General features: G+C 31.3%; 1 protein-coding gene across 3 annotated transcripts; it reads left to right on the top strand.

The window, feature by feature from the left end:
- The first annotated feature begins 766 nt into the window (after positions 1-766).
- LOC117169466 (COP9 signalosome complex subunit 1) lies at positions 767-24,891 on the top strand. 3 transcript variants are annotated; one of them, XM_033355865.1, is made up of 5 exons: positions 767-1,039; positions 1,237-1,326; positions 4,952-6,073; positions 10,675-10,809; positions 24,771-24,891. In XM_033355865.1, the coding sequence occupies exons 1-5, from the start codon at positions 1,010-1,012 to the stop codon at positions 24,774-24,776; spliced, it is 1,383 nt and encodes a 460-aa protein (XP_033211756.1). In that variant the 5' UTR covers positions 767-1,009; the 3' UTR covers positions 24,777-24,891. The 3 variants fall into 3 exon arrangements, with proteins under 3 accessions (XP_033211756.1, XP_033211755.1, XP_033211754.1); XM_033355864.1 differs by lacking the exon at positions 24,771-24,891 and adding an exon at positions 17,082-17,245; XM_033355863.1 differs by lacking the exon at positions 24,771-24,891 and adding an exon at positions 17,058-17,245 and having other exon boundaries at positions 768-1,039.
- Positions 24,892-27,553: the final 2,662 nt, after the last annotated feature.

Raw genomic sequence — 27,553 nt, forward strand, 5'->3', positions numbered from 1 at the left:
GTATGCTTTTCAATGATTCATTTTAATTTTCGCAGAAGAGTGTTTTTACGATTTTTTTGTGAACTTCTAAGTATATGATTGCATAATAAAAAAAAGTTTTCATCGAAAACAAAGTGTGTTAGATGTAATTTACATCTTATACAGTGGAAAAACATATTATTTGACAAAAATGTTTAACTATAAACAAATTGCTGTATACTATTTATTGTAAATTTCAACCCATTATAAACTTAAAGGAACTTATTTCTAAACAAACATAAACTAACAGTACATTTTTATTAATTCATACGTAAAATATTTACTAAATAAAAAATTTGACCTAAAAATTAGGTCAGAATTCATATTTCAGTTCCATTCGAGTATTATTCATATTGTTTGCACAATCTGGATAAAAATTTTCCCTACATGCATTGATTAAAAGTTCATTTAAGATTATAATCCATTGAAAGTTTCTTCCCAAAACAAACCTAAAAACACTTTTACACCAGAATTACTATTTTAAATGCATTTAAAAAAATATAATTTTTAAGAATTTAAATTCTACCAGAAATTCTACGTACTCTTTCTAGTTCCAGTTTTTAGCACCAGTTGGCGAAATGGTCAACCACCAGCACCAATTGCAGTTGCATATTCAGTATTTTCGTGATAATTTTAAATCTCCTTGGTTGAAAATTAAACTATTTTGTTGTAAATTAATTTGTTCGATTTAACGTATTTTTCGTTTTATCTTTAAATATTGTTTTTAAAGAATTAATAATACCGAAGGAGCATGACGTCATAATATCGTTGCGCAGAAGAGTACAAAAATAACATGTCTTGTACAACGCTACAAATATTTTACTTTGACCTTGCACTTCTGTCAATGGGTTCATCCGGTGAAATGTAAAATGTGAATTGCGGGCTGTATATATGTGTATATATGCGGTTGAATGTTGATCGTTCAAAAAATAGTGCAAAATTCTTGGGAGAGAAGCTTTAAAACTTGCGATTTAGAACGCAATAACAACAAATGCTTCAACAGCAGAAACCTGCAAAAGAGGTAAATGGAATTATTTTTTCTAGAAAAACAAGAAATCAAAGGATTTGTGTTCTTTTATAATCAAATTTGAGGTTAGTTTTGACAGGGGCTTCAGCTATAGTTTCATTTTTACCATTTTTTTTAATTTTCTTGTAGATAATTTTGTTACGAATTATATAAACAAGAAAGTTTCTGATTGTGTTTTTTTCGATGTGCAGCAGTATGTCGAACCAATGCAGGTTGATGCTCCTGCGGAGGATAATGACAACACGGAAGAAGAGTCCTACATTGTCGAAAATCCAACGCTGGTAAGTTTTTTCTGTATATTTTGATTTTTAATCTTCTTCTCAAATTGTCATTCATAACTTTCTATGCGCGCTATTTATGTCCTAATTCTCATTGTATTTTACGGCATTTTATTGTGAACTTTCAGTTGTTTCCTTTGTTCTTGTATTTTTATTGTAAGAAATCATACCAATTACTTGTAGAAAAATATATTTTCAGGCACTTACTGGTATTTTAGGTTCTGGGAACTTTTGAATTTTGCCCTTTTTAATATTCTAAATGAAAGAATTATACTTCAACCGCTTTTTTGATGATCGATTAAGTTCTCTTAGTTTTCATTTCTGCGTAAAATTATCATTGTGAAATAACAAGTTTTAAAAGTGTAATTTATCCCGTTTGAAAAAATACTCGGAAGACGACTAATACACATAATTTTATCTGAGACATTTAGGAATGTAAAAAAGAGTACATTTCCGATTGTATCATGGCCCTGACTTTAAAATGATTGTTTCAGGGCAAGGTAGACGTTTTGACAATACATTTTAAAAAACGTTATAATTTTTGTAGGTTTTTTTTTCTAAGTGATCATCAATTTAAAGTGCGAATATTTCATATTAAAATTTATGCTTACAGGTTCAAGAAAAATAACAAAGTGAAATTTAATAATACAAATAACTTTTTTATATATATATAATTTTTTTTGAATATACACTACTGGCAAGAACTTGCGACTCTGGTTTTTGTGTATTTGGATAAATTATCTAATTTTTATAAAAAAACAAATCACATTTTTTTCTCAAAAAAGGATGAAAACATAATAGAAGATATAAAATGTTAGTATTAAATGGCACTAGGTTACGTGCTTTTCATCACTCTTTTATAAATATTGCAAAAAAGTCTGGATACTTTTTTTTCAAAATTGGAATCTTTCATATTTCAATTTTCTTGGTCTTATTTTAATGGTAAATTTCCGTAGAATATAATTGAAGTATTGAGAAAACTGTACTGATGTTTCCTTTAACTATGCCAAGGTCTTAAAATTAATCAAATGAGATGTAATAATTTTTAATTTTCAAATCGTTTATGAATCTATATTTCAAGTATACTTTTTAAACTAATAATGAGGTGCAACATTCAGACATATATAACAATAGAAAACGGGGGAAAATGTTATTTCGATCCGGAAAGTCCAGGAACTAAAATTAAATTTGGTTGAATATTCTGAAAATGACCCCAAAATCAAGCCGAACGTATTTTCAAATAAGACAATGTAAAAATATTAAAAATTTTCATGTTTTCTTGAGTGCAAGAATTTAAACTTGTAACAAAAAAGTTGAAATTTTTTTTTAATATCTTGTCTGTAGGCAAATTACAATAAAAGTTAAATGAACATATATGTTTGAAGAATCTTGAGTATATTTTTCATATACCTTACAATAAAAAAATGTTTTTGTCAGAAAGAATATTGTAAATTTTCCAACTTTTTTTATTCAGTCTTTAAATTTCTCAGACAAGCAAGGAAAGAATTGATATTTATGCTGGTAAGTTATAGCGATACTGTAACAAATTTACGTTTAAAGTGAGCCGAAGAAAGTTTAAAAATATTAATTATTTCGGACATTATCGAAAATTTAAATAAACATTGAAATTTGCACTATTATTTTAATATCTGCCAAGTGGACTTCATCGCCCGTCTCCTGTTTTCCACTTTAAATTTAAAAAATTCCTTGAAACACCTAAAATAAAAAATTTTGACAAAATATTCCCCCTTTTTTTTACAAGAAACTGAAGTCATTTGAAAATAAAACATTGAACGATGTTGTTTTTGTGGAGAAATCGCTATAAATTTAATAGAGAAACTAAACTCGAAAGTTGAATCAACTTTGTATTTGAAAATCAAGAAGAACTTTATAGATATTCAGAGGCCAAAATACTCTAAAACAGATGAAATAAGATTTTTCACAAAAATAGGGGAATACCTTTTTTGAAATTAAATTAATGTAGATACAAATATTAAATAAAAATTGAAACCCTTAAAATTCCTTATATTGACAGAATAATTCTGAACGAAAAATTTTCTAGTCGATATTTCAACAAAAAATAGTTTTATTTAAAATCACAAACCTTTGAATTCATTGAAAAAAACGGATTTTCTACCAAATTGTTCAATTTTCAAGTAGAAAAGACGAATTGTCTACAAAACGAGTTAATTTTTAATCAAAAAATGTAAACTTTAGTCAAAAAGTTAATTTTTCATTGAAGAAAGCGTAATTTAAACAAAAATGAATTTTCTGTAGAAAAATTCATTAATTTCAACTCAAAGATATGAATTTTCAAAAAAATTCAAACAATTTTTAACAAAACAGTTGATTTTTTAATCAAAAAGGTGACTTAAAATTGTTGAATTAAAAAAAAGAGCTTTTAAACCAGATAAAAATTTTAACCAATAAATATGAAGTCAAACAAAAAATGTAAAAGATTATATTTTTACCAAAAAGATTTAAGCTTAAATAAAAAAGGTTAAATTCAACCAAAAAGACGAATTTTCAATCAAATAGGTACATTTTCAACCAAAGAGATAAGTGTTAAACTAAAGCGGTAAATCTACGACAACAAAAATTAATTTTTAATAAAGTAGTTTAACTTTGAACCAAATAGTGGAATTTTCTACCATCGTTGTTAAATTTTCAACAGAACAGTGAAATTTTCATCCCAAAAATATGAACTTGATAAAAAATGTTAATTTTTAACACATTAATAAAATTTTTAACCAAAAGCGATAAATTCGGAACGAAAAATATTATAGTAGTCTTTAGTAGTCTTTTAAATCAAGATGAATGAACTTTTAATATAAAAATTGTTAGGTTATTAGGTTCTATTAAAATACGTGATAATGCGTATCAGAAAATAGTGTGTTAGATGTGGGCGTAGAAACAAAGTTTTGGAAGTCAAAAATAATATTTAAGAAAGTAGCTCATATTAAGACCCTCTAATAAAGTATAATTAATTTGGAGTTGATTGTAATATGGCTTGGCTTTACATGTAATTATACTGAGTAAACAGAAAAAAATTATGTTCATAATTTTTCTATGTTCACGCATAATTATCTACTTAATTTCTGTGTTTTACACTAGAAACAAATTTAAAGTTAATTTTTGTGGGTTTCAAACTATTTTTTCTAGCTTACTTACTAGAATACTTTTAAAAACGTAGGGCTCTGTAAAAATACATTTTTTAAATTGAAAATTTAGCCATTTTTAATTTTTTTATTTATCTATTTTTCAATTTTTGATGTTTTTGAATTTTTTGTGATTTATTTTTATTATTAGAAAGTGATGAAGTGTTCAACAGATTTTTCAAAGCAAGCTAAAAATTAATGTTTTAAACACAAAAACAACTAGTAAACTTGCTAAAGAGAAGGCGCTACTTTTAAAAGGCACTTTCATTTAATATTCACGAGATACCCATATATCAAAAAATTTTAATAATAAATCAAATTCCCTTTTTTTACCTAAAATTGAACTACTAAACCGCTGTGATCCTTGTCAATCATAAAAAACAGGCGGACGCACAATTCTGAATGGTAGTGTATTTCCTATATCTTATGCATTAAATTCTCTATAAATAAATAAATTCTCATTTTTTTAGGATTTGGAGGTTTACGCCAACAGCTACACCGGGCTAGCAAAACTTTACAGACTAATTTACATCGCAGACCACTGCCCAACGTTACGAATAGAAGCATTGAAAATGGCAATAACCTACGTTATGACCACCTACAATGTCACTCTTTACTTGTCTCTTCACAGAAGACTCACACAGGCCTTAAATACTCCAGGGTTGCCGGACGTCGCAGCTCAATCCACATCCCAGGATCTCCCAGTAATCGATCAAACTTGGATGGAATCACGGTCCAAAAAAGCCGCCTTGAAACTCGAAAAGTTCGACACAGACCTGAAAAACTACAAGAGCAATTCCATCAAGGAGAGTATAAGAAGAGGCCACGACGACCTTGGAGATCACTACCTAGACTGCGGAGATCTCGCCAACGCTCTCAAATGTTACTCCAGAGCCAGGAATTACTGCACGAGTGGTAAACATGTTGTGAATATGTGTTGGAACGTTCTTAAAGTTTCCGTTTACCTTCAGAACTGGACTCACGTGATTAGTTACGTTACGAAAGCTGAGGACACTCCAGATTTTCCCGACGTCCATGGCAAAGACAACAATCAGGCAATAGTTACGAAATTGAAAGTAGCTGCTGGATTGGCAGAATTAGCCACGAAAAAATACAAATCCGCAGCAAAATTGTTCCTCCAGGCATCCCTCGATCACTGCGATTTTCCCGAACTTCTCTCGCCAGGGAACGTAGCCCTCTACGGTGGATTATGCGCCCTGGCGACCTTCGACAGACATGAGTTGCAGAAGCAGGTCATCTTCAGTAGCTCCTTCAAACTCTTCCTGGAATTGGAACCGCAATTGCGGGACATTATCTTCAAGTTTTATGAGTCCAAGTATGCCTCCTGCTTGAAACTCCTGGATGAAATCAAGGACAATATCCTGCTCGATATGTACATAGCACCGCACGTCAACGGCCTCTATACGCAAATTCGCAACAGAGCTTTAATTCAGTACTTTAGTCCTTATTTGAGTGCGGATATGAGGCGAATGGCGACTGCTTTTAACAGGACGGTTCCTGCCTTGGAGGATGAGCTCATGCAGTTGATTCTTGATGGGCAAATTCAAGCTCGCATTGATTCGCACAATAAGGTAACAATGATATTTTATATTCTGATATTTCATGGTGTCTATCTGGCTGAGAAACTGGGAAAAAGTCGGGAATTTGATTTGGTGTTCGCGATTTTTCATTTGATTGTAATAAAATGTAAAATTAAAAATACTTTTATATATGGAAATTTTCTCCATCGGGAAATGCCCGAGAATTTAATTCAGTGACCAGAAGTTCTCTCTCGAATGTAGCAAATACGTAAATTAAATGTTCTTTTATATATTTTATTACTCTAATTCTGAGTTGGAACATGGAATTTTTAAAGGAGATTATAATTATTCTGAGCTGTAACATAGAATTTTACTAAAGAAATGTAATTTTGAGTTTTGAACAGGTAATTTCCGTGAAGAATTAGAATTTTTACTCCTGTCACAGGGAATTTTCGACGTAGAACGGAAATTTGGAAAGAGAATTTTGATTTTGAAGGGAATTAAAAAAAACCTTGTTCCAAGTAAGAATTTTAAACAATTTTTAATTTCTCCCTTTCAAGTTTTGAAAAAGGGATGAGCTACAATATTTCTGAATTGTAATAGAACATTTTGTAAATGTAATACTCACTTGGAAGAGATAATTTTCGAATTTAATTTAATTGTGACGTGATATAGGGAATTTTCTAAAAGAAATTATAATTCTGAGTTTGAAACAGGGAATTTCGGTACAGGTTTATAATTAACATTATTTGAAAACTTTTATCTATTGATAATTTAACTACTATTTTCTTGACAAATCTTTTTTTTTTTGCTGAAAATTAATTAAAAATTTCATTGATTGAAACGTGATTACTATTGTATGGTAAAATAATCTTCTTAGTGACTAATTCATCTTTTTGGTTAAAAATTTATTTCATTGTATGGAAATTTTACTATTTTGTTGAAATTTCGATTTTTTGTTTCAAACATTTTTTCAATTAAAAAATGTACTATCCTTTTTTTGTTGTTGAAAATTTGCCTTTTTTACTTGAAAATTCATATATGTTATTAAAAATAAATATTTTTGTACGAAAATTAATCTTCTTGGTTGTAAATCTTTGTGGCTGGAAATCCATTTTTTAGTAGAAAATTTAACTGTTCTGTTAAAAAATGGCATTTTTAAATTTGAAATAATTTTTTTTAACTGCAAATGTAACTATGCACTGTAAAAAAAGATTTGTGTAAAATTACAAAGTTTTGGAAAATTACATACTGTATCACTGTAAATATCACACACTTAACTGTGTGATTTAAAAAAATTGTGTGAAATTTACAGTGTATGGTTAAAAATGAATTTTTTATTTTGTTGATGGTTTATTATTTTAGCCGAAAATTCAACTATTTGCTTGAAATTTGATGTATTTTGTTGAAATTTTATCTTTCTTGTTAGGAAATTAATCTGATTGGTTGAAAATTAACCTTTTTGATTCAAATTTAACTATTTGGTTAATATTTGATCTATTTTATTGAAAATGCTATACATCTAATTTTTGTTTTATTCGTATTTGTATTAAGCGATAACACAAGAGTTCAAATACTAATTAAAGGGTTATATCGATGGTTTCCACGAATAATAGGCTATCGTTTCATTACCTTTAAGAATTAGGCTAACTTCATTTTGTATGAAATTTAGTAAACACGTAGAAGTGTTAAAAGAAATTAAAATATTTTAAAATTTCTTGTTTTGAAAGTTATAGGAGTCTAAATTACATTACAAACTGTAATACAAAATACTGGAGTTTTCAATTCGTAGGAAATGTTTCGAAAGATAATAGGTTATTTATTCCTCCTGAAAACTTAATCAAATGAAGTTAGACTAATTCTTATCCGTAGCGGAAAGATAGCCTAATATTCGTAGAACCCATCGATATGATACAGTGAATGTATATATAAATTTGCGTCTTTTTTAGTTGCTCAATCATATGTTAAGGATGTACAGTGTACACTACGTACAATCAATGTCAAAAGTTGCCTATCTTTAAAATGATTTATAAGATCGGCAAACATAGGTCTATTATAATTTCTCTTAATCTTGATGAAGGCTTCTAAGTACATTTCAGAAAAAATAATTCAGGTTAAAATTGTCCTGTGCGCATCAAGCGGGGTCTACTCCGTCTTGTAGCAACTACCGGTTTATCTGCAGGGAAACCTAGAAAATCCTCAACATCGGACAGTTCTTCTTCATTGTCGGCGTCATTAGGTATCTCCAATTCTTCTTCATTGACCTGATGGCCAGAATCTTGCTTATTAGCAAGATTAATCTTTGGTATTTCGACTATTCTTTCTTCTGGAACCCAAATCCTGTATCCTTTCGATTCCGATCTATATCCCACAAAAATTTCTTTTCTTGATTTTGGCTCGGTTTTCCTTTTTCCATTTAGCTTACTGGTTGGTGATCTATTTCAAATAAAATTTGCTGTGTTAACAGCTTCCGCCCAAAACGTTGGTGAAAATCCTGATTGTATGAGTAAGCACCTAGTCATTTCCATCAACGTACTATTTCACCTCTCAGCAACGCCGTTTTGCTCTGGATTGTAAGTTACAGTCAACCGTCGTGTTATTCCGTCCTTTTGGAGTAATTCGTCTAAACTTTTATTATCATATTCCTTTCCGTTATTAGACTGCAAATATTTTACCTTCCTTCTCTTCTGTGTGTCCACCAAAGCTCTGAAAATGTCAAATTCATTCAGTGCTTGATTCTTGTGGCTGATGAATTTCACCCCACACCACCTGGATGAATCGTCGATGTAAGTGACAAAATAACGCTTCTTTGCATGTCAAGCAACACGCATCGGACCGCAAACGTCCTAATGAATGAGTTCTCTCACTTATGTCACTCTTTCGGATGTCTTAAGAAAAGGAGCGCGATACATCTTCCCCTGGAGACAAAAACTGCATTCAAAATCTTCATTGATGCCCTTGACGTCGATTCCTGTAATAAAATACGTCCTAATGACCTGACAAAGTGATCGAACATTCAGGTGTCCCCTCCGAAAGTACCAGTCTTCTAGAGAATTTTTCTTCGGAATTCTTTCTGCGACATCTGCTTAAAAAATATTCTTTCACTTGGGACCAGTTAATTCTCTGAGAAAATACAAATCGTTATCACTTTTCTCTCACCATTGACTTTCTTCACGGGTTTTACAGTGCTTTTTCCCAATATGTCAGTAGACGCACTGCTACTAGCGAGACCGAACTTTCCTTGATTATATTTTTGGTCGATTTCCGCAAACGAATTGGCATCCTTACACATATGGGATGTGCACCCACTATCAAAACACCAAGCATCACAATTCACACTATTTTCTGTTTGAAAAAGTTTGACTTCTGACTTGTCCGGTGACGCGAACCGACTCACATTTTCAGCACCATTCGCGGAATGTCTTGTCAGCCTTTTCGCATTCTTGTAGGTTTTCGCCCTATGTCCTGTCTCTTCGCACTTAAAACACTTCATTTTGGAATCCCCTTTCGCATTTTCATCTATATATCCTTTACTATGCTGGTTTAAAAAATTTTTTGTTTCTAAATTTTCCTACAGCCATCGCATTCTGTACTGGATTTCGACTTGTTTCTTTTCGAGCATCGAATTCTTCCGAAATTTTGTATTCGAAGCGTTTCAAGATACGGCAATTCGTCATGTGACAGCCAATAAAACCTTCTTGATTTCAACTTCTAATTCTGCCAACTTATCTACCGTATCGAAAAAATCCCTACAATGTTCTTGTGCGTCGTCACCATCTCGCATTTTCAAGGACATCAAGTGATTTAAGAGCGTAACTTTCCGCGCTGGTCCCTCAGATTCAGAGATGTTCTCCAACTTGGTCCAAATTTCTCGCGCGAATGTACAACTTTTTATTTGTTTAATTTCAGTTGTACTGATTGCAAGCACAATGTCCGATTGTGCCTTCAGATCAGCTTCTTCCCATCTATCTGCTTCTTGTTGAGGTGCTACATTGCCTTGCACAACCTCGGATTTAACAATTCTGTCACTCACATAACCCCACGCGTCGTTTTTGATGAGAATTGCACTCATTTGAAATTTCCAAGCGTTATAATTGTCCTGATTGAGCACTTCAAATCTTAAACCGGTCGTGCTCATCCTGACGACGTAATTACGAACCCTGTGCAAACCGAAGTCAGCCTCAAAAAAGAAAATCACTTGAGTCTTGATCTCAACAAAAGCTTCTATTTCTCTATTTTTTCAATGCGTTCTGGGCCAATAACCTTTTAGCAAAGATTAGTTAACACGCATATATGAAATAGACGTGGATTATAGGAAGAATAAAAGTAACTTATTCATGCAATATACAAAAAATGTTTGAGGTAACGCGATCTAAAATCAACTGACTGATAAGAGACGTATGAATATCCGAGGTTGGACCAAACAGTTATAAATAATAATTCCAACCGCTATAAACAATCATAGTTTACATTTTAAGATTTTAAGAATTGTAACCTTTCCCTAAAGAGATTTTATAAAGCATTTTTTTAATGGCGGAAATTCAATATCATCCGTCTGATAGACACTCTGATGAGATTCAATATCCTGATATTAATTATATTTCATTGAAATATTTTCTGCTTAATATGTTGTCATTCATTTCTGATTACAGATTTTGTATGCCAAAGACGTGGACCAGCGTAGTACAACGTTCGAGAAGTCAATAAGTCTAGGGAAAGAATATCAGAGACGTACACGAATGTTGATTCTGAGAGCTGCCATGTTGAAAAATCAGATTCACGTGAAGGTAGATATCCTTCCAAAGATAATTTAAATATCTTAGGAAACTCTGGATTGAATTGAAGCAGGAAAAGCTAAATGGTGCTAAGTCTATTAATCCCAATTTTACAGAAGTCATAATTTATTACCATTTGAACTAGTTTTTCATGCCTTATTGAATAATTTGATGGCTGCAATATCAAAAAATAGACAGCGCAACCGATGCGTGTTTTAATACAATGTAAAAGTCGATGGATTTAGAACCGTTTAGCATTCCCTGAGATTATATATGATATAATGCAAAAAATCGCCTATTATACTGCATAAAATCAATAGTTTTATTAGTTACATGAAATTAAGAACAAAATAAATATTTACAGCACTAAAAAAGTAGTTTCGAACATTATTCCATGCATTCGGTATCCGAAATGTTTCACGTATCGAAACTCGTCTCAAGGCTTCCATTCAAAATAGGATGACAGTGCGCATTTCTCTCTGAACAGATTTTTTTCCTTTTTAATTTTTTAAGGGTGGATGGTTGGTTGTAATTCATGGAAAGGTTTAATACTAAGTTTTAAATAATAAATAAATTAGGGGAAATTAGGGGAATGTCAGGAAATTCTGTTGGTCAGGGAAAGTCAGGGATTTTGACCCAAAAAATTTCTAGATACGGCATTTCTGTGAGATACACTTTAAATAATAGTGAATAATAATGAAGGCGGCCACGCAGTCATTATATCCATATTTTTTCTCAAATCATTTTTTCGTTAATTTTTTAAGATAAAGTCACTATAGTCATTTTAAAAATAAAAAGATCACTTTTGTAACTTTTCTTTTAATAAATTACCCCATTAGCTAATGAATATTGATCTATATCGATTTTTTCCAATTTTCTTGAATTCTTTTAAAATTTTTTAGTGTATTTTAAAATATTTCAACCAATTTTAAGCAGATTTCAATGATACGACGGAATTTTAAAGGATTTTTTTATTTTTAATATTTAAAAAAAATTCAAAGGCTTTTTCAAGACCTTTAAAAATGTTCAAGGATTTTTTTAAATATTTCAAAGAATTTGAAGTATTTAAAAATATTCCAAATAATTTGGAATACATTTCAATTTTAGAAGATTCAAAGGCATGTTCAAATGATTAAAAAGTTTGCAAGGGATTTCTAAGGATTTTATTGATTTGAAGAAATAAAAAAAATGCATGGGGTTTTGAAGAATTAATTAGACTTTTGGAAGATAAGAACGATTTTATAGGATCTATAAGGGTTTAGGATATTTAAAAAGATTCCAAGTGATTTTGTAAGATTTCTAAGAGTTTCAACGATTCTAAGTGGTTTAAAAAGCTGTCAAGGTATTTTTAATGAATTTCTCAGAATTTCAGGAAATATCATTAGTTTACGTATAATTTCACGGGATTTTATAATATTTTAATAGATTCCAAAAATTCATTCACAATAATTGAGGTAGTTTATACGGATTTCAAATATTTTAAGGTATTTTCAAAGATTTTAAATAAATTTAAAGATTATAGGGTATTTTTTAAAATTCTAAGGAATTTTCAGAAGCTCTAAAAAATGTGAAGGAATTTCAGAAGTTTTCACAGAATTCGAATTATCTTAGAATATTTTTCATAGGTTTCAATCATTTGAATTAATCCCAGAGAAGTAAAAGATTTAAAAGTATTTTTTTAAATTGCATGTAATTTTTAAGAGCAATAAAGATTTCAAGGGATTTCAAAAATTTTCAAACAATTTTCAAAAATTTAATAAAATTTCAAATAATTTTTTTTTTTTATAAATGTGAAAGGATTTTAAAGGATTTTAAATATTTTAGGGTGGTACAATGTCAGATTTGTTGAGAATTAAATCATTCCTTTCTTCGACCGTCAATCTAAATGTGAGAAAGTATTATTTTAGTCTTACAGTCTTCATGTAAAAAATAAAAAACGAAGTTCGTTTTATAGATGTTTCGGCATCACTGCTTGTCTTTTTCAAAGTAACCTGAATGAATACAATAATAATGATGAGGATTAAAATATTCAATTTTTATTGTTATTATTTTAAAGTATGACTCCAATATACAAAATTACATAGTTAAAAAAGCCCCATCAAAATTGAAGAGGCTTTTTAATCTGAGAATACATATTTAAATTTTAAAAAACAGAACTTTATAATATTTAGGCATAAACGACGAACAAATGACTAAGCAGACAAATGAAATATATTAGGGCAATTAACGCATAGATAAATAAAAAGGCAAAACCTAAAGGAGTCGAAAATAAGAAAAGCGCGCCAAAGCACTGGATTACTTGATAATACCTAAATACGTTTTGTTTACATTCATAGTTTCAGTCAGTAGATTAATAAAAGTATTATGATGTTTGTTAATTAAAATGGATGCCATAATGCGTCTTTTATAAGTATTTTTTCCCTAGATCAAATTTTAATTTAATTGAAATCAAAATCAAAGTAATGGTTGAAATTCCAACCGTGTTGTAATAATCCTGCATTCAAATTATCAACTCTATAATCTCTTTTGTGTTCAGTTACTCTAGTTGTTACTCTCTTATTCTTTTTATTGAATAGAAATCTGTTAAGAATGTTTTTATTTTCGAAATAAAGATTTATTTTACATTTTTTTAAAGATATTCGTACCCTTTGGGAAGGTCCTTCAATTATAAGGCAACGTGACTTAATGAGATTTTTTGGAAATGTCAATCCAGTTATTCTTCCGATTAGAACGATTGTAGATTTTATGAATTCTTTATCTAATGAGACTTTTTAGCGAAGGACGCGCATAATTATTCTGAACTAATGTTATGTACCTATTAATTTATCATTTTATTAAACCGTTTGGCAAAACAAATTATGCGAATTATAATTAAAATATCAACACCACCACGATGATTTCTTACACCGTTTGGTAATTAAATCACCTTCAGGTGTTTTTATAATCTGTAAATCCAGGTAATTTATTGAATTGTTTTTTTCAAGCTATTGGTCCTACCTGATAAAATCGATGATTTCATGAATCCTTTTAATAGTATAGAAAATTACATACAGTTTACATTCGAACGTGAACAAAATAATTCAATAAATTAGTTCAATAAATTAGTTCAGAGTAAATTGACCGCTTCCTTTGATAAAAAGTATTATTAGAGAAAGAACTCATGCAACCTACAATAATATTGAAATCTGAGCTAGGGAAAAAATACTTATAAAAGATGCATTATTGTATCCATTTTTATTAACAAATATCATAATATTTCAACTAATCTACGGGACTGAAATTATTAATTTAAAAAAAATCTGGGTATTATCAAATAATCCAGTGCTTTAGCGCGCTTTCCTCATTGGCGGTACCTGTAGGTTTCGCCTTTATATTTTAATTGCCGTAATGAATTTCATTTGTCTATTTAGTCCTATATTCGACGTTTGTTCCTAAATATTATAAAGTTCTTTCTTTTTTAAATTAAATATGTATTCTCAGATTAAAAAGCCTATTCCATTTTTATGAGGCTTTTTTTAACTATAACCGTGTGGAAAAATCCCGGTTTAGCCCTCTTATGATGATGGCGCCCGGTAGGGGCCCGCGTGGGTGATCCACGCGTGGAAAATCTACGAGGGCCCCCGCGGAGGGCCCAGCTCGGTTGCCTTCACTCATAAACGATTAAAATTTCTAAGTCCGAAGGGTGAATATTTTATATCCTACTAATATATATTATATATATATAAAGTTTAAAAATATGATTCTTGCGTTCTAAAATTTACATTTTATGTAAATCTTAAACGTTGTAACATGTTATAAAACACCTAAAAACCAAACCTTACAAGAAATTTAAAAAAGTTTTATTATTTAGAAATTGTCAAAGTTTACGATCAAATTTTTGAGTTCCGCGGTTAAAAATTTACAATATTCATTAACAAATTTCAATATTCATAAAAAGTTAATTTCTTGTCAATCAAAAAAGTTGTAAAGTAGCCTACAACGGATACAAAAACTTAATATTACACGAAGAAAAATTGTAATCGATTTAAATTATTTATTTAAAAATTATTCAATTCATTTTCCAATTAACAGTTTGTGTATTTTACATTTACATAACGTCGTATAATAATAATTAATTATAAAAAGAGAGCTTAAAATTTGGTACTTTAACTATTTTGAACCGTGCGATGGCTTTTTCATCGAGTTTTAACTTGTCAGTTTAGCGTAGTGGTTAAGACTCCCGACTGTTAGGCGATTGATGTGTGTGTGTGTGTGTGTGTGTGTGTGTGTGTAGGTTCCATACCTTTTCATGTTCACTGTTAAAATGCTCGCAATCAATTAATCTTTATTTCTTAAATACCTTTTTTATCATATCGTTAGAGTATAGCAGTACGGTACTAGGTAGCACTGACGCAGTACTGCGCTCATTGTGAATTTTCTCTTAGGCAGTACTGCGCCAGTAGCGATATCCAATGCTGGGCCAACACTGACAGCCCAATAAAAAATAGCGTCATCATCCCAGAAATATGCCAGTATAGGTGTCAGCACTGGAAAACTGGGAAGCCCATGTTGGACCTCTAAGGATTAGCATTTGCCATGTTGGCCCCTACGGGTACCCCCTTAATTTTTCCACACGGGTATGGCATTTTATATATTGGATTCATACTCTAAAATAATAACAATAAAATTGGACATTTTAATCCACTGACATGTACCGACTCAAAAAATTGCATTTTGCTCTCTTCGAGAATTCTTAACCCTCTGATGGTGCTCTGGGTGTGCAACCAGCCGGAGGTGGTATGAAAGTGAAAATAGTGAAAAAGAGATGAAGAGGGGAGTGGGGTTGGAGGTCGCTTAATTGGAGGAAAAATAAGGCCTAATTGTCAGACATGTGACCCTACTCAGTAGTCTGCATATATTCGAGTTATAAGCATTTGAAGCGCGTTGTGGGTATATATTCACAATCTTCAGATTTGAAAAATATGTATACTTTTTTTATGACAAAAAAACTGATAACCTATTGTTTTGTTTGAAATTTTACCTTATGTTGCCTAATTAAATTACATGAAGAACGTAAGACCAAAAGGTGTTTTGGATGTCTCCTCCCTTTTTTCTCCCTTTTTTTTTAATTGTCATATATCTGTCTCTAATGAGCCCCTTTACAGTGTTATTTGAAAACATATTTCTCTTATTGTAACTCTTTTTTGCAATTATTTTTCATAAGTTGATTTTCTTGAGTATTTGTTTTTTTTTTCAAACAGTTTTTAAAGGAACATAATTCTTTCAAAATAATACTTTTTCACATTTTAGGGTAGATCCCAAGGCTTTTTAATAATTTAGACAAGATTTCAGGAAATATGATCAGATATGAAAGTATTTATTCAAAAGAAGTTAGATTTCGTATGGTTTCAAATATTTGAAGAGATTTTCTAATATTATTTGCAATTCATTTAGATTTCACTCTGAATTTTTATTAATTTAACATGAATTATTTAAATTCTTTAATTTTGTTTAGTTCCTTTACATTCTTTAGAATTCTCTTGCATTTTTCAAATTTACTTTAATTCTTCTAAATTCACTCAACTCTACTTAATTCTATGGATTTTACAATTTTTTACAAGTTTTTGTTCAATTTATCCTGAAGTCGTTTTAATTCACCTTGAATTCTTAGGCAATTTATCGAATTTTTTGAATTCCGTTGAATTTTTTCATATTTTTTTAATTGCTGTCAATTCACTTTTTTAATTCATCATAAACTTTTCTAAATTTCATCAAATTCTGATTACTATTTGAATAAATTTCTCTAAATTCTTTTTAATATTATTAAAATAACTGAAATTTTTCGTAATTCATTTTAATTTTTTTTTGAAAATATCTTGTATTGTTTTGAAATCTTATGAATTCATCTTGAATCGTTAAAATTCACTTGGAATCTGTATCAATTTCATCATTTTCTTTACTTTTTTCAAGTAAATTATTATGTGGCCGCCATGAGAATAATAAATAAAAAATTATTTCGTTCTATTTATAAAAAATTCTATATTAAAACTGTCATAAGAATAGAATTTTTGTCTTCCAATATTATCGGCCAGGGAAAAATCAGGGTATTTGGAAAATGAAGTTTTGCGGCCACCCTCGTTTGAATGATTCGTTTTTCTCGATAACACAATTTCGAAAAAAGTGGACGTAGCACTGTTTAGCTTTCCTTGCTTCAATTACCGTTAGTACACTTTCGACTCAGTTTAACCTACTTTCATTAGAATATTCTGAATGATTCATAGAATAAACAAAAAGAACATACACAGGGCGGCGAGATGTCCGTGGCTCCAGGAAACAGCAGTCAAACTCCAAGGAATTGATGCTCGAGTCTTCTTTGTGATTAAATACATCGTATAATTTGAAGAGAAAATTCGATTAAAGTATTTGTTCCATCAACTTCTACAGTTACTCATTTTTTTCAAGAAAAAAATATAAATTTGAGTTGTGACTTTTGCATTTTCAATAAAGTTTATTACATTGAAATGAGACAATCTCTTTTTTTAACTGTAAATATCTAAATGGTTTTAGAATTAAATGTATCGATTGATAAGCTGATTATTTAATTTCAGCTGCCTTTACACACTATCTTCGGAAATTATCGGTACGACCAGCGCGAGTACTATTAAAAATCACTAGTGACTGAAACGTGATTACTCGTTCAAAAAAGTTCAAAAGTTGCGATTTCAATTTGTGGCATGACCTAGAAAAGTTGTAAGAAATATCTAATATTCATAATAGACAGTTTCTGAAGTATTATCTTTAATTTGAGTTGATAAAATATAAAAAATCTTTACATTTTCTCAAGTTTCAGTCGGCGGTGATTGTCGAGAATTTCTCAGATTTTGTTTCTTAATTTCAACTCGTGCTATAATTTAGGAAACTTACGAAAAATTACTGAAATTGACAAAACGTAATCTATGAAGTCTTATCTTTAGGTTAAGCCAATAAAACCTCAAAAATATTCGCGGCTTTCCAAGATATCAGAATAAATTGCCAAGCGTTTCTGCGCCGACACTCAGTCGGTGTTCATCTTCACTTAAATTAAATTAAAGATAAACGGGTTTCAAAATAATTCTCTCTGCTTTTTTTTTAACGCTGGCCGTATCGACGATTTTCGAGGTTAGAGTTTTTTATAGCTTAAAATATGAGCTCTTTCAAAATCTAACACGACAAAAAAGACAGCGACTAGTATATGTAGGGCTGACAAACTTCTGAATTGGGCATTTTGTCTATATTGACAAAAAAAAATGAAGTTCGCTATTACCCTTTTTTTAAACTTGGCTGTTTTCCTTACTCCTATTGGTAAGTAGAATGACATAATATCTTATGATAGCATATCTGTTATTTCAAGCCCATTTTTAATTGCATATCTTTTTTAGTAGCAGGTCTTGGAAGTTACATTATTTTTATTTTTTATTTATTTTGCATTGTTGTTTATTTTGAATGGAAGTATTTTTTGTGTGGACAAAAGCATTTACACTTTAAGTTCAGTTGAGTTCACCGTGAATTTCGCAGGATTTTTGAGAATCAGTTTTTTTTAATAGTGCTTATAATAGACTTCATAGTGTTTCCCTTATTCAATGGTTCCCCATTTTTTTTACATTTTTTCCTCTGTTTGTTCAGGAAACTCCCTTTTTTCGTTATTTAGCCTAAATTCGAAATGAATTAATTTAACCCAATAAAGGAAATTTGTATTTTTGAATTTAAAATTCTACTATTTTGGTAGAAAATTAACTATTTTGTTGAAAATTAATTTTTTTCTTTGTTCAATTCAACTATTTTTAATTAGAATTTAAAATCTTGTGTGGTTGAAGATGAATCTTATGAATTCACCTTATCTTATCGCAAATACGCCTTATCCTATCGCAAATAGCCTTTTACTTCTCACATCGCAAGCATCATCTTAACTTTTCTTTACTACCCTTTTTTCTCTCTTTCCATTCGCTTTAATTCTATCCACTGCCCCGTGCCTTTCTATTTTCACGCTTGCCAACTCTCCTCATATTCTCAGCCAACAAATTTTACATTTTATTATTTCCTAAAGATAATTATTCTAAACCTTTCCCCTTCTTAATCCTCTCTCATTTCCTGCTTCATTTCCTGCTTCACTTCCAATTCCCTAAGCCATTCCTCTATCTCCACTATTCTCTTTTCATGCAGTATTTTCCCATTGTCATTTCTTTTGTTATCTTATCACAATCGTCCAGCTAATGTTGTACAGCCGCTCTATCTCTCTCATATAACATGCATTTTCTTTACTCCTCTCTACTTTAGTATTTGTTCCACTCCTTCATATTACCACATCTCATTCTCGCGGTTACTTTTTGCTATCCCCTTTTTTCCATTTTCAAATATTATTTAGCTTCTCTTATTTTATTTTCTATTTCTTGCTTGAAAACTTCTTTATCTCTTTCAATAAACTCTTGTTGTATCTTTATTACCTTCCATGTATTTCCTTGGCCTATTCCTTTGTCCATCCACGCCTATTCAAGTACCTTTTTCTTCCTTTCACTTTATTATCCTTCCCTTATCCATTTTGTCTTTCCTTCAACCACACTTTCATTGCAGCTGTGACAAAGATTTTTGGTTCTGCCCTCGCTCTTCAGGAGTCTTTCTTCATATTTGCTAGTTCTTTTACGTGTTCTTACTTTATTTTTTTTCTATTTACCTCCTTTTAAAACTATATACCATTGCGTCCATCTTTACCAACCCCTCGCATACTTTTTTCAGTCCCATATCCACCCATATCTTCACTCAATGCGTTAGAACACTCAGTAAGTAATAGCGTCTCAAATATTCTCATTCTTCTCTTGTATTCGTCTTCAAACAATTTTACCGTCGATAACCCCATACTTTTTAATTGCTGTATGATCTTTTAACTTTCTTCCACGAGCTTCCTTACATTCCCAGTTTACCTAAATGAAAAAACATAAGTACGTAAACTTCTTGATTTCATCAATATTTCTCCCCTTCACTTCCAAACGACAATCAAACTTGGACATAGCGTTCTCGGAGATAGCCATTCCGAGAATCGACGCCGCGCCGCGACTATGGGTGACAGGAGCTCTGCGGGGTGTGCGCAGCATCACTCGGGCGTAACAATACAATAGCCTTTTTACGTTCGGAGTTGGACTATGCGTGTTTCAGTTAGGTTAGGTTAGGTCAGGGTCAGTCCCAAAACCGCGACTTTGTCCGAGTTTTGACTGTATTCCAAAACCTTTGACTTTACTACGTTTAAGACCAGTTTAATTTCTTCTAAATACTTCTCTAGTCTTTTCATCATATTTCCAAAATCCTCTGCTTTATACAGAAAATTTAATTAAAACTAATAAAAAATATCTTAGTCTTGTCCGTTATTTATAAACTTTATATAACTTTTTCACCTGGGTTAACCCTTTCTTGAATTCTTTTTCCATGACCGCTATAAACAATACAAAAAGAACTGGGCTCAGTGGACATCCCTCTCATCATCCTATCTCCGTCCAGAATTCTTTCGAGATTTTATTTCCCACCTTCACCTTATCTCTCGTTTCTTTGTAAATTTTCCTCACTCTCTCAATCCCAAATATTTATTCCTCCCTTTCCCATTAATTCACATAACATTTTTCCTATCTACCGATTTATACGTTGCCTTTAAATCAACAAATAAGATGCATACTTTTTCTCCTTTTTAACAGCTCCTTTTCCATCACGTGTTATAGTTAAAGTATATAAATATTGTCTATTGTGCTTCTATCCTTTTTGAAAGCATGGCTATTGTTTAACAATTTTAGTTCTACTTTGTTTCAAATAAATCTATTTTATCAGAGAGATAGTGTTCCTTACTAAAATCTTGAAAATTGACGTTGCAAAAGAAAATTATACAGAAAACAGTTTTTATCACGCAAGAATGGAAGTTTCGCTAACAGAAATATAAAGTTTGTAACTTTATTGACAGTGGGACGATGGTCGTGGGGACTAAAGCGTAGGCTTTGGACCCACTCCTTCGGCTTGCGGGTTCGATTCCCGCCTCGCACTCTGGAAGAGTCTCGGTGGCCCATGCGGTGAACACTAGCCTAGCAAGGGAGTTGTTCATCTCCGGAGAGTCGTGGGACCGGTACCTCTAGAGAAAAAGGTGTTTTCTCTAAGTACTTCAGGCTTGTTGCTCTTGGTGGTTCGGAACCCACCTTAAACTGTAGGTCCCCCTTCCACCACCAAGTAAGTGTGAGGAGGATGTGTAAAGGAATAGAGAAGGTGTAAGAAAAATGTAAACCCTTAGGGGACACATTAGAAGCTTCCATTCCAACTTTATTGACAATACTTGCAGTATAAAAATTTGATATTTTGACAGATAAAACAATATCACACAATCTAATTATTTTAATTAGACGTAATCAAGTCCAAAATATAATAAATCTCATAAATAAGTGAGGCTTGGCCAGAGGGGCAGGCCCGGCGGAAAGAATATTTCCAAGTACTTAGATGAAACACGTGTCACAAGTTTCGTCGATAAATAATCGGTAATATACACTGTAAAAAAATATTTGTGTAAAATTACAAAGTTTCGGAAAATTAAATATTGTATCATTGTAAATATCACACACTTTACTGTGTGATTTTACAAAAGTATGTGAAATTACAACCTCTAGCGATGTAAATAAAAGGACCCTCGAACAGCAGTGTAATATTACACATTCGATAAAAATAAAATTACACATTCCCTCGTACGAATTTTACATTCAGAAGAGAAAATTCAGTCGCAGCGTGTAAAAACACCATGCGTCGGTAAAATTCCTTTCCTGTGATTGAAAATTACATCGAGATTTTTAATTTGACCAAAGATCTTTAATTTTACCCTGGCGGTAACTGTAAAATTTTTTATTTGTAATTAATTTAAAATTTAGAATAATTAATGAAATAATATGTGAATACGAAAGCATCTCTCGTGTTCGTTGTTTATCGATGCCTTCATTCTTCAATATTTTGGAGCATTTTTATTTTTAATGCGAGGAAATTGACAGCTATGTTCAACTTTTTTGACAGCTTTCACACAAAGTAGCCCGAATCCGAGCTATTCCTATTTAGCCTTTTAGATTTTCTGCTATTAGAACGGAAAAATGCGGTTATTCAAAACATATATTTCATATTTTTTTAAGGGAATATTTAAACGTAAAAAAATACCTAAAGTATCTTATGTGTTTTAGGTAAGTGGTAACGTGTCCGGCTTGTGTTTCTTCAATCTCCATGAAGTTGTACGAAGTTTGAGCTTTCGAGTGTTCGTAACCTGTCGCCTTGATAAATTTTATTTTATTTTATTCTTTCACATAATGAATTTTACATTTTCGCATGTAAAATTATCGGCCGAATTGGAATATCACAACAGATTCGTAAAGTTACTCCGATACACCAGGGTCCTTTTGTTTACTTCCACCAAAGATGTAAAATTCAATAGATTTTTTTACTGTGTAGTACAGCAACTTATCTTGTGGGCTACATGGAAGAAACTATTAAATATTATTATTATCAATCCGGTCGATATGCAGTTTTCTTGTAATGGTACAGTAGAAACATTGCGTAAAGTATGTTTAGAGTAGAATGTCAACGAATAAGAGGTTATATTACAGCTATCTCTATTTTTATTCGAAATAACTTATTCTTCTTGTTGGATATCTTGAAAGGTAATTTTTCCAGTACATAAAATACCAGAGAAGCAAACCTTCATATTTTCTTATCTTTAAATGTTTTGATTTTCATAAAAAGCTGTAGATGGCATTGCCCTCAAGTGAGGGGCAAAGTCGACGAAATACAGCATGTTAGAAATAATTCAATTTCCAAATAATTTTTTTTTTCATGTAATTAATACTTATGGAAATACGATATACAATAATGTTGAACTCAAAATATAGTCATCTATACCTTGTATGCTGTGTTGAATAACGTTATTCCCTGTAATTTATTATTTTATTTTAATTAAACTTTATTACTGAAAATGCTTATATTTTGGTAAAAATTTCATCGTTTTTGGTTAAAAACGTAACATTTTTGGTTAAAAATTGATATGTTTTTGAATTAAGGTTCAAATATTTTGTTGAATTCAACCGTCTTTTATTTAAAATAAAATATTTTTTATTGAAAGTCCAATATATACATAATGAAATATAAACTATTAAAATTTTTTGTTGACATTTAATCTTTTTTTGGTGGAAAATTCATCTACTTTTTTTAAAGTTGAAGTACTTTGTTGAAAACTCATTTTTTTTGTTAAAGATTCGGAATTTAAGTTGAAAACTCGTGTTATTTCTTAAAACTTCGCCTTTTGGGTAAAAAATTAATCTTTTTGGTAAAGATTTAATCTCTTTTGGTTAAAAATCCACATTTTTTCTTAAAAGCTAATATCGAGGCGTCCTAACGGTAGGATGCCAACGCACATGACACGACTTGACGGTACTTAACCAAAAATATAAATAATAAAAAGCTAACCAAGAAGTTAGCACCAGAAAAGTCTTGATCGCTGAATTGAGCAAGATGAAGCTACAAGTTGGCCAAAACTAAAAGGTGCTCGCTCGCTTCATGAAATCATGAAAGATCTATCTCGAGCTATCTACCTATTCTATCATCATGCTTTTTTCGCCCGACATAGCACTTTCAAGATTCGATGGATTGAGTGAGCATCTTTTAGTTTTAGCCAACCCCTAGATTCATCTTGCTCAATTCCGCGAGCAAGACTTTTCTGGCGCTAACTTCTCGGTTAGCTTTTTATTATTTATATTTTTGGTTAAGTATCATCTATACGAACGCGTGTGTTGGCATCCTATCGTTAGGACGCCTCGATATTTATTTTTATTAATGATTCAATTATTTTGTTGAAAATTCATCTTTTCTTGGTAGAAAATTAATCTTTTTGGTAGAAATTTACTCTTTTGTTTTATCAAAAATGTAATTGTTTAAAAATAAAGTTCTTTGGTCGAAAATTCAACTATACTCAGTTGAAAATTACTGTTTTTTTTGTTAAATTCGACATTTTTTTAATTAAAAATTATATCTTGTTTGATTGAAATGTCAACTATTGGGTTGTGAATTCATATATTTTGTTGAAAATGCGACCTTGTGTAGAAATATAATCCTCTTGGTTAAAAATTCACCTTTGTAGGCTGAAAATGCAACTAGTTGCTTAGTAATTAAACTATTTTGTAGAAAAGTTCATTATTTCGTTAGAAAGTAATCTTTTTTGTTTAATTCAGCTGTTTTTTCAAAATTAGTAAATTCATCTATCTTGAACAAATTTAAAATTAACTTTTTTGTTGAAAATTTATCTGTTTGGGTTTGAAAGTCAATTTTTGTCTAAAACATTCGACTTTTTACGTCAGTAGCTCAATTCTGGTGTTAAAAAATGCATTATTTTTGCCAAAAAATTAATATTTTTTGTTTGAGAATTAAATTATTTTATTGAAAATACAACATTTTTACACGAAATCTTACGAATTTAAAGCATTTCATATTTAAACTCGAATCTCAAGATAAGCAAGGTTTCGGGCATGTATTACATTGTCCCATGAATCATTTGTTTGACTTGAATGCGTGAGGCAACCTGATGAAACCAACGCGTTGAGAGTGCGCGGCACTCCCGGCATCGCCAAATTCCGAGGCCTCAAGTTTAAAGAATAGCGTAAACTGAGGGTGCTTATCTCGGAAGTTGAGTGTAATTCAATATGGCACCTACATTAATTTTATTTAAACAATTTTATTTCCCTATTAATCCCCTATTTTTGGGAAAATCACCGTATTTCATTTGACGTGAGAGTATTTTGGGCCGTGAATTCTGTTATGGTTAAAGAAAAAGGTTTTGAAATTCCTTTAGAAACTGTAGTTGACAGCACTTTTTAATTAATTTTAAGAAAGTTGAAAAATTAATTGGGTCCCTACATTAGTCGTTCTAATTACTATTTTAATTTAGCCATTTCTATGTCTTCTTACAGAATTAGGAGATCCATTTACAACTCCTCCTCGTGAAAGAAATCATCCTGAAATACCTCCTATTCCTGCCAGCCCTGCTCCTGCCAGGCGCAGATTACTTATTACTGCCAGACACAGTCCTTCTCCTTCTGGATATGAAGTCGAAGTATCGAAAGAAGATATTACACTTCCTAATTTTCCTCTTGTATCGAAGGGGAAAAAAGGTTATTACTTCATAAAACCTCCCTTTCTTGTAATAATAGACCGTGATTTCGTCATTGGAATACTTGACGGTGATGGTTTATTTCGTGGAATATATACTCCAAATTCTCACAACCCGGTCAGAGTGCACTGGGTAACCAAGAGTTTCAGTCAAATTATCGACCCATCGATATATCCTTTTGACCTTCCATTTCGACCTTGTGCTTCGTCAATAAGAAGAAGATTGATTGGAACGAGTTAAAATTGTTTAATTTGCCCAAATCTCACTTTCTGATTCGTTGAAATGAATTACGATAATATTTTAAGCAATTGTAGAAATCCCTTCATATGAATGCCTTGTTTTTGTGATATCCTCAATCTCTAATTCTTATTTGAAGGAAATAAATGACGTTTATTTCGAGTTTATTTTATGATTTTTGAAAGCAAACAAAATTTGTTATTTCATCAGCCCCCCCCCCCACCAGGTTGCACAATGAAGCAAGGCAATTTATGCAGATATGACTTCACGACATTTGTTCTTCGCGTCTTTTGAAATCCCGAAATCGTAATAAAAATGTAACTTAAATTAGATTAAGTCTTTATAACCTATTTCCAAGCTTCGCAATGCAGTATACCCAGGGTTTTGTGAGATTCTCGGATCAATAAAATATTGATAAATCAAAAAATTTGTTGAGAAAATGATTATTTTCCCGACAAATATGAATTTTGCGAAAGATAGAAACTAGCGGGTAGCAGACGGCCGCATTTGAACGATTAGAATCGTTTGCCAGGTCTTGATGATGGTGTCCCCAAGTTTTGCGAAATACGTTACGAAATGGAGCAAAAACCAGAGAGAATCAACATGCCCTGTCTGTGTTTTTATAACTGTATTTGTAAGGAACCACCAGATCAGCTGTATCTTTGCCGTTACCTTCACTCTACACGCGGTATCGGCGGTATCAGGGCGCCAGCATCAAGACCTGGCCCTTTGGAAGAGCCGTTGATCTCTAGAATTCTTCTATTATGTCAGAATTGTGAGTAAAAAATAAATTAGCAAACGATTCTAATGGTTCAAATGCTGCTGTCTGCTACACGCTGGTTTCTATCTTTCGCAAAATTCATATTTGTCGGGAAAACAATCATTTCCTCAATAAATTTTTTGATTTTTCAACATTTTATTGATCCGAGGATCTCGCAAAACCCCGGATATTTTCGACAAGTTTTCTTTCTTTCGTTCAGAAATCCTTCGGAAAAAATATATATGGAATCAGTGCCGTGCCTATTAAAAAAATTCAAAGTCGGATTGAATCAACATCCTTAATTAAACGCATTGCAAAAAGTACTCGCGCATAAGCATATATATTTTTTAATATTGAAATTCAATCAATGAAACCCACTTAAGAGGCTAATACTTGATTCTTTATTTAATTTCAAGTACCTAATCCATAAATGGCTAGTAATTCTAGACCGGAAAAGAAAAAAAACTTAAATTCTTATCCAGAGTTCTCAAACATGAAACTTTTTTTCAAAAAAACACTTGTAAGAAAACATTAAGTTTTTCAGGAATCGTAAGTAAAATAAGTATAATAACCTCTGAATGTTCTGTCCTACTTGTTTCCTCATCTGTCAAATATTAACATTAACCTTTTTGAATAGATTTGATTTTCTCAAACAATCAGATATCAGGATAAAGTGCAATGGAAGAGCCATGTGTGATGTAGTGGGGGAACTCATTTAACCCTAATCCCAGTTCCTGACTTTCGCGATAAGTGAGAGGGTGTTGTATTGCCTTAATTCTTTTTGTTTCAATCAAGTTGTCTATGTCTTTAGAAATCCGTTTTTCTGCAATAAATTTCACAATATTTGTCTTATCATTTCAATAAAGTTGAAAATGTTATAAAATCGCGTTCTTTATTGAAATTCGCTACCATCCTTATTTCTCCAACCATCTTTTAGTTGATATATACAGTCATACATGCGCAATGTGTGCAGTAAAAAGTTAATCAACAAAGTCGGCAATCAGAGGATTCTTAAGGGATGTGCTTTAGAGGAGATACTGTTTGATAAGAATGAAAGAAATTTCCTAAGATGATTTGGGCATGTTCAGAGAATGAAAGGAGAACGACTGTTGAAAAAATTATATCTAGGTAAAGTAAGTAGAAGCGTACACAGAGGCAGACCGAGGAAAAAATGGTGGACATTTTTTAAGTGAAACCCTAAAAACGAAAAGATATAAAAAGCCACAAAACACAAGAGATTGCAGGAGAAAATGTGTGGATGTAAATGAAGCTAAAGAGGTATGTCAGGACAGAAAAGTGTGGCAACAAAATATATTTGATAAGAAACGCATGATGAAGAGCGTCAGTGGAGTGACGACACCTGAAACAAAAGACTTTGGATACTATATAGGCCCGAATGGAAAGCTTTACATAATGACCTTCTGAAACTCTTCACCTGGGGTGCTCTCTAGAGAGATTGATAAGCAATCTGCATTGGAGCAGTGTTGCGCATCGAACGTGTTATTTATATAAAAAACATGATTCACCTAAATAGGAGTTTGCTTTGTGGTATAATAATAATAAATAAATTAAGGTAATGTCTACGT

The sequence above is a fragment of the Belonocnema kinseyi genome, chromosome 3, assembly GCF_010883055.1.
Source record: "Belonocnema kinseyi isolate 2016_QV_RU_SX_M_011 chromosome 3, B_treatae_v1, whole genome shotgun sequence".
NCBI lineage: Eukaryota > Metazoa > Arthropoda > Insecta > Hymenoptera > Cynipidae > Belonocnema > Belonocnema kinseyi.

Coding starts and splice junctions, on each gene's coding strand:
- LOC117169466 (XM_033355863.1), top strand. CDS start 1,010: ATGCTTCAACAGCAGAAACCTGCAAAAGAG. Junction 1,327..4,951: donor TTGTCGAAAATCCAACGCTG/GTAAGTTTTTTC, acceptor TCATTTTTTTAG/GATTTGGAGGTTTACGCCAA. Junction 6,074..10,674: donor GCATTGATTCGCACAATAAG/GTAACAATGATA, acceptor TTCTGATTACAG/ATTTTGTATGCCAAAGACGT.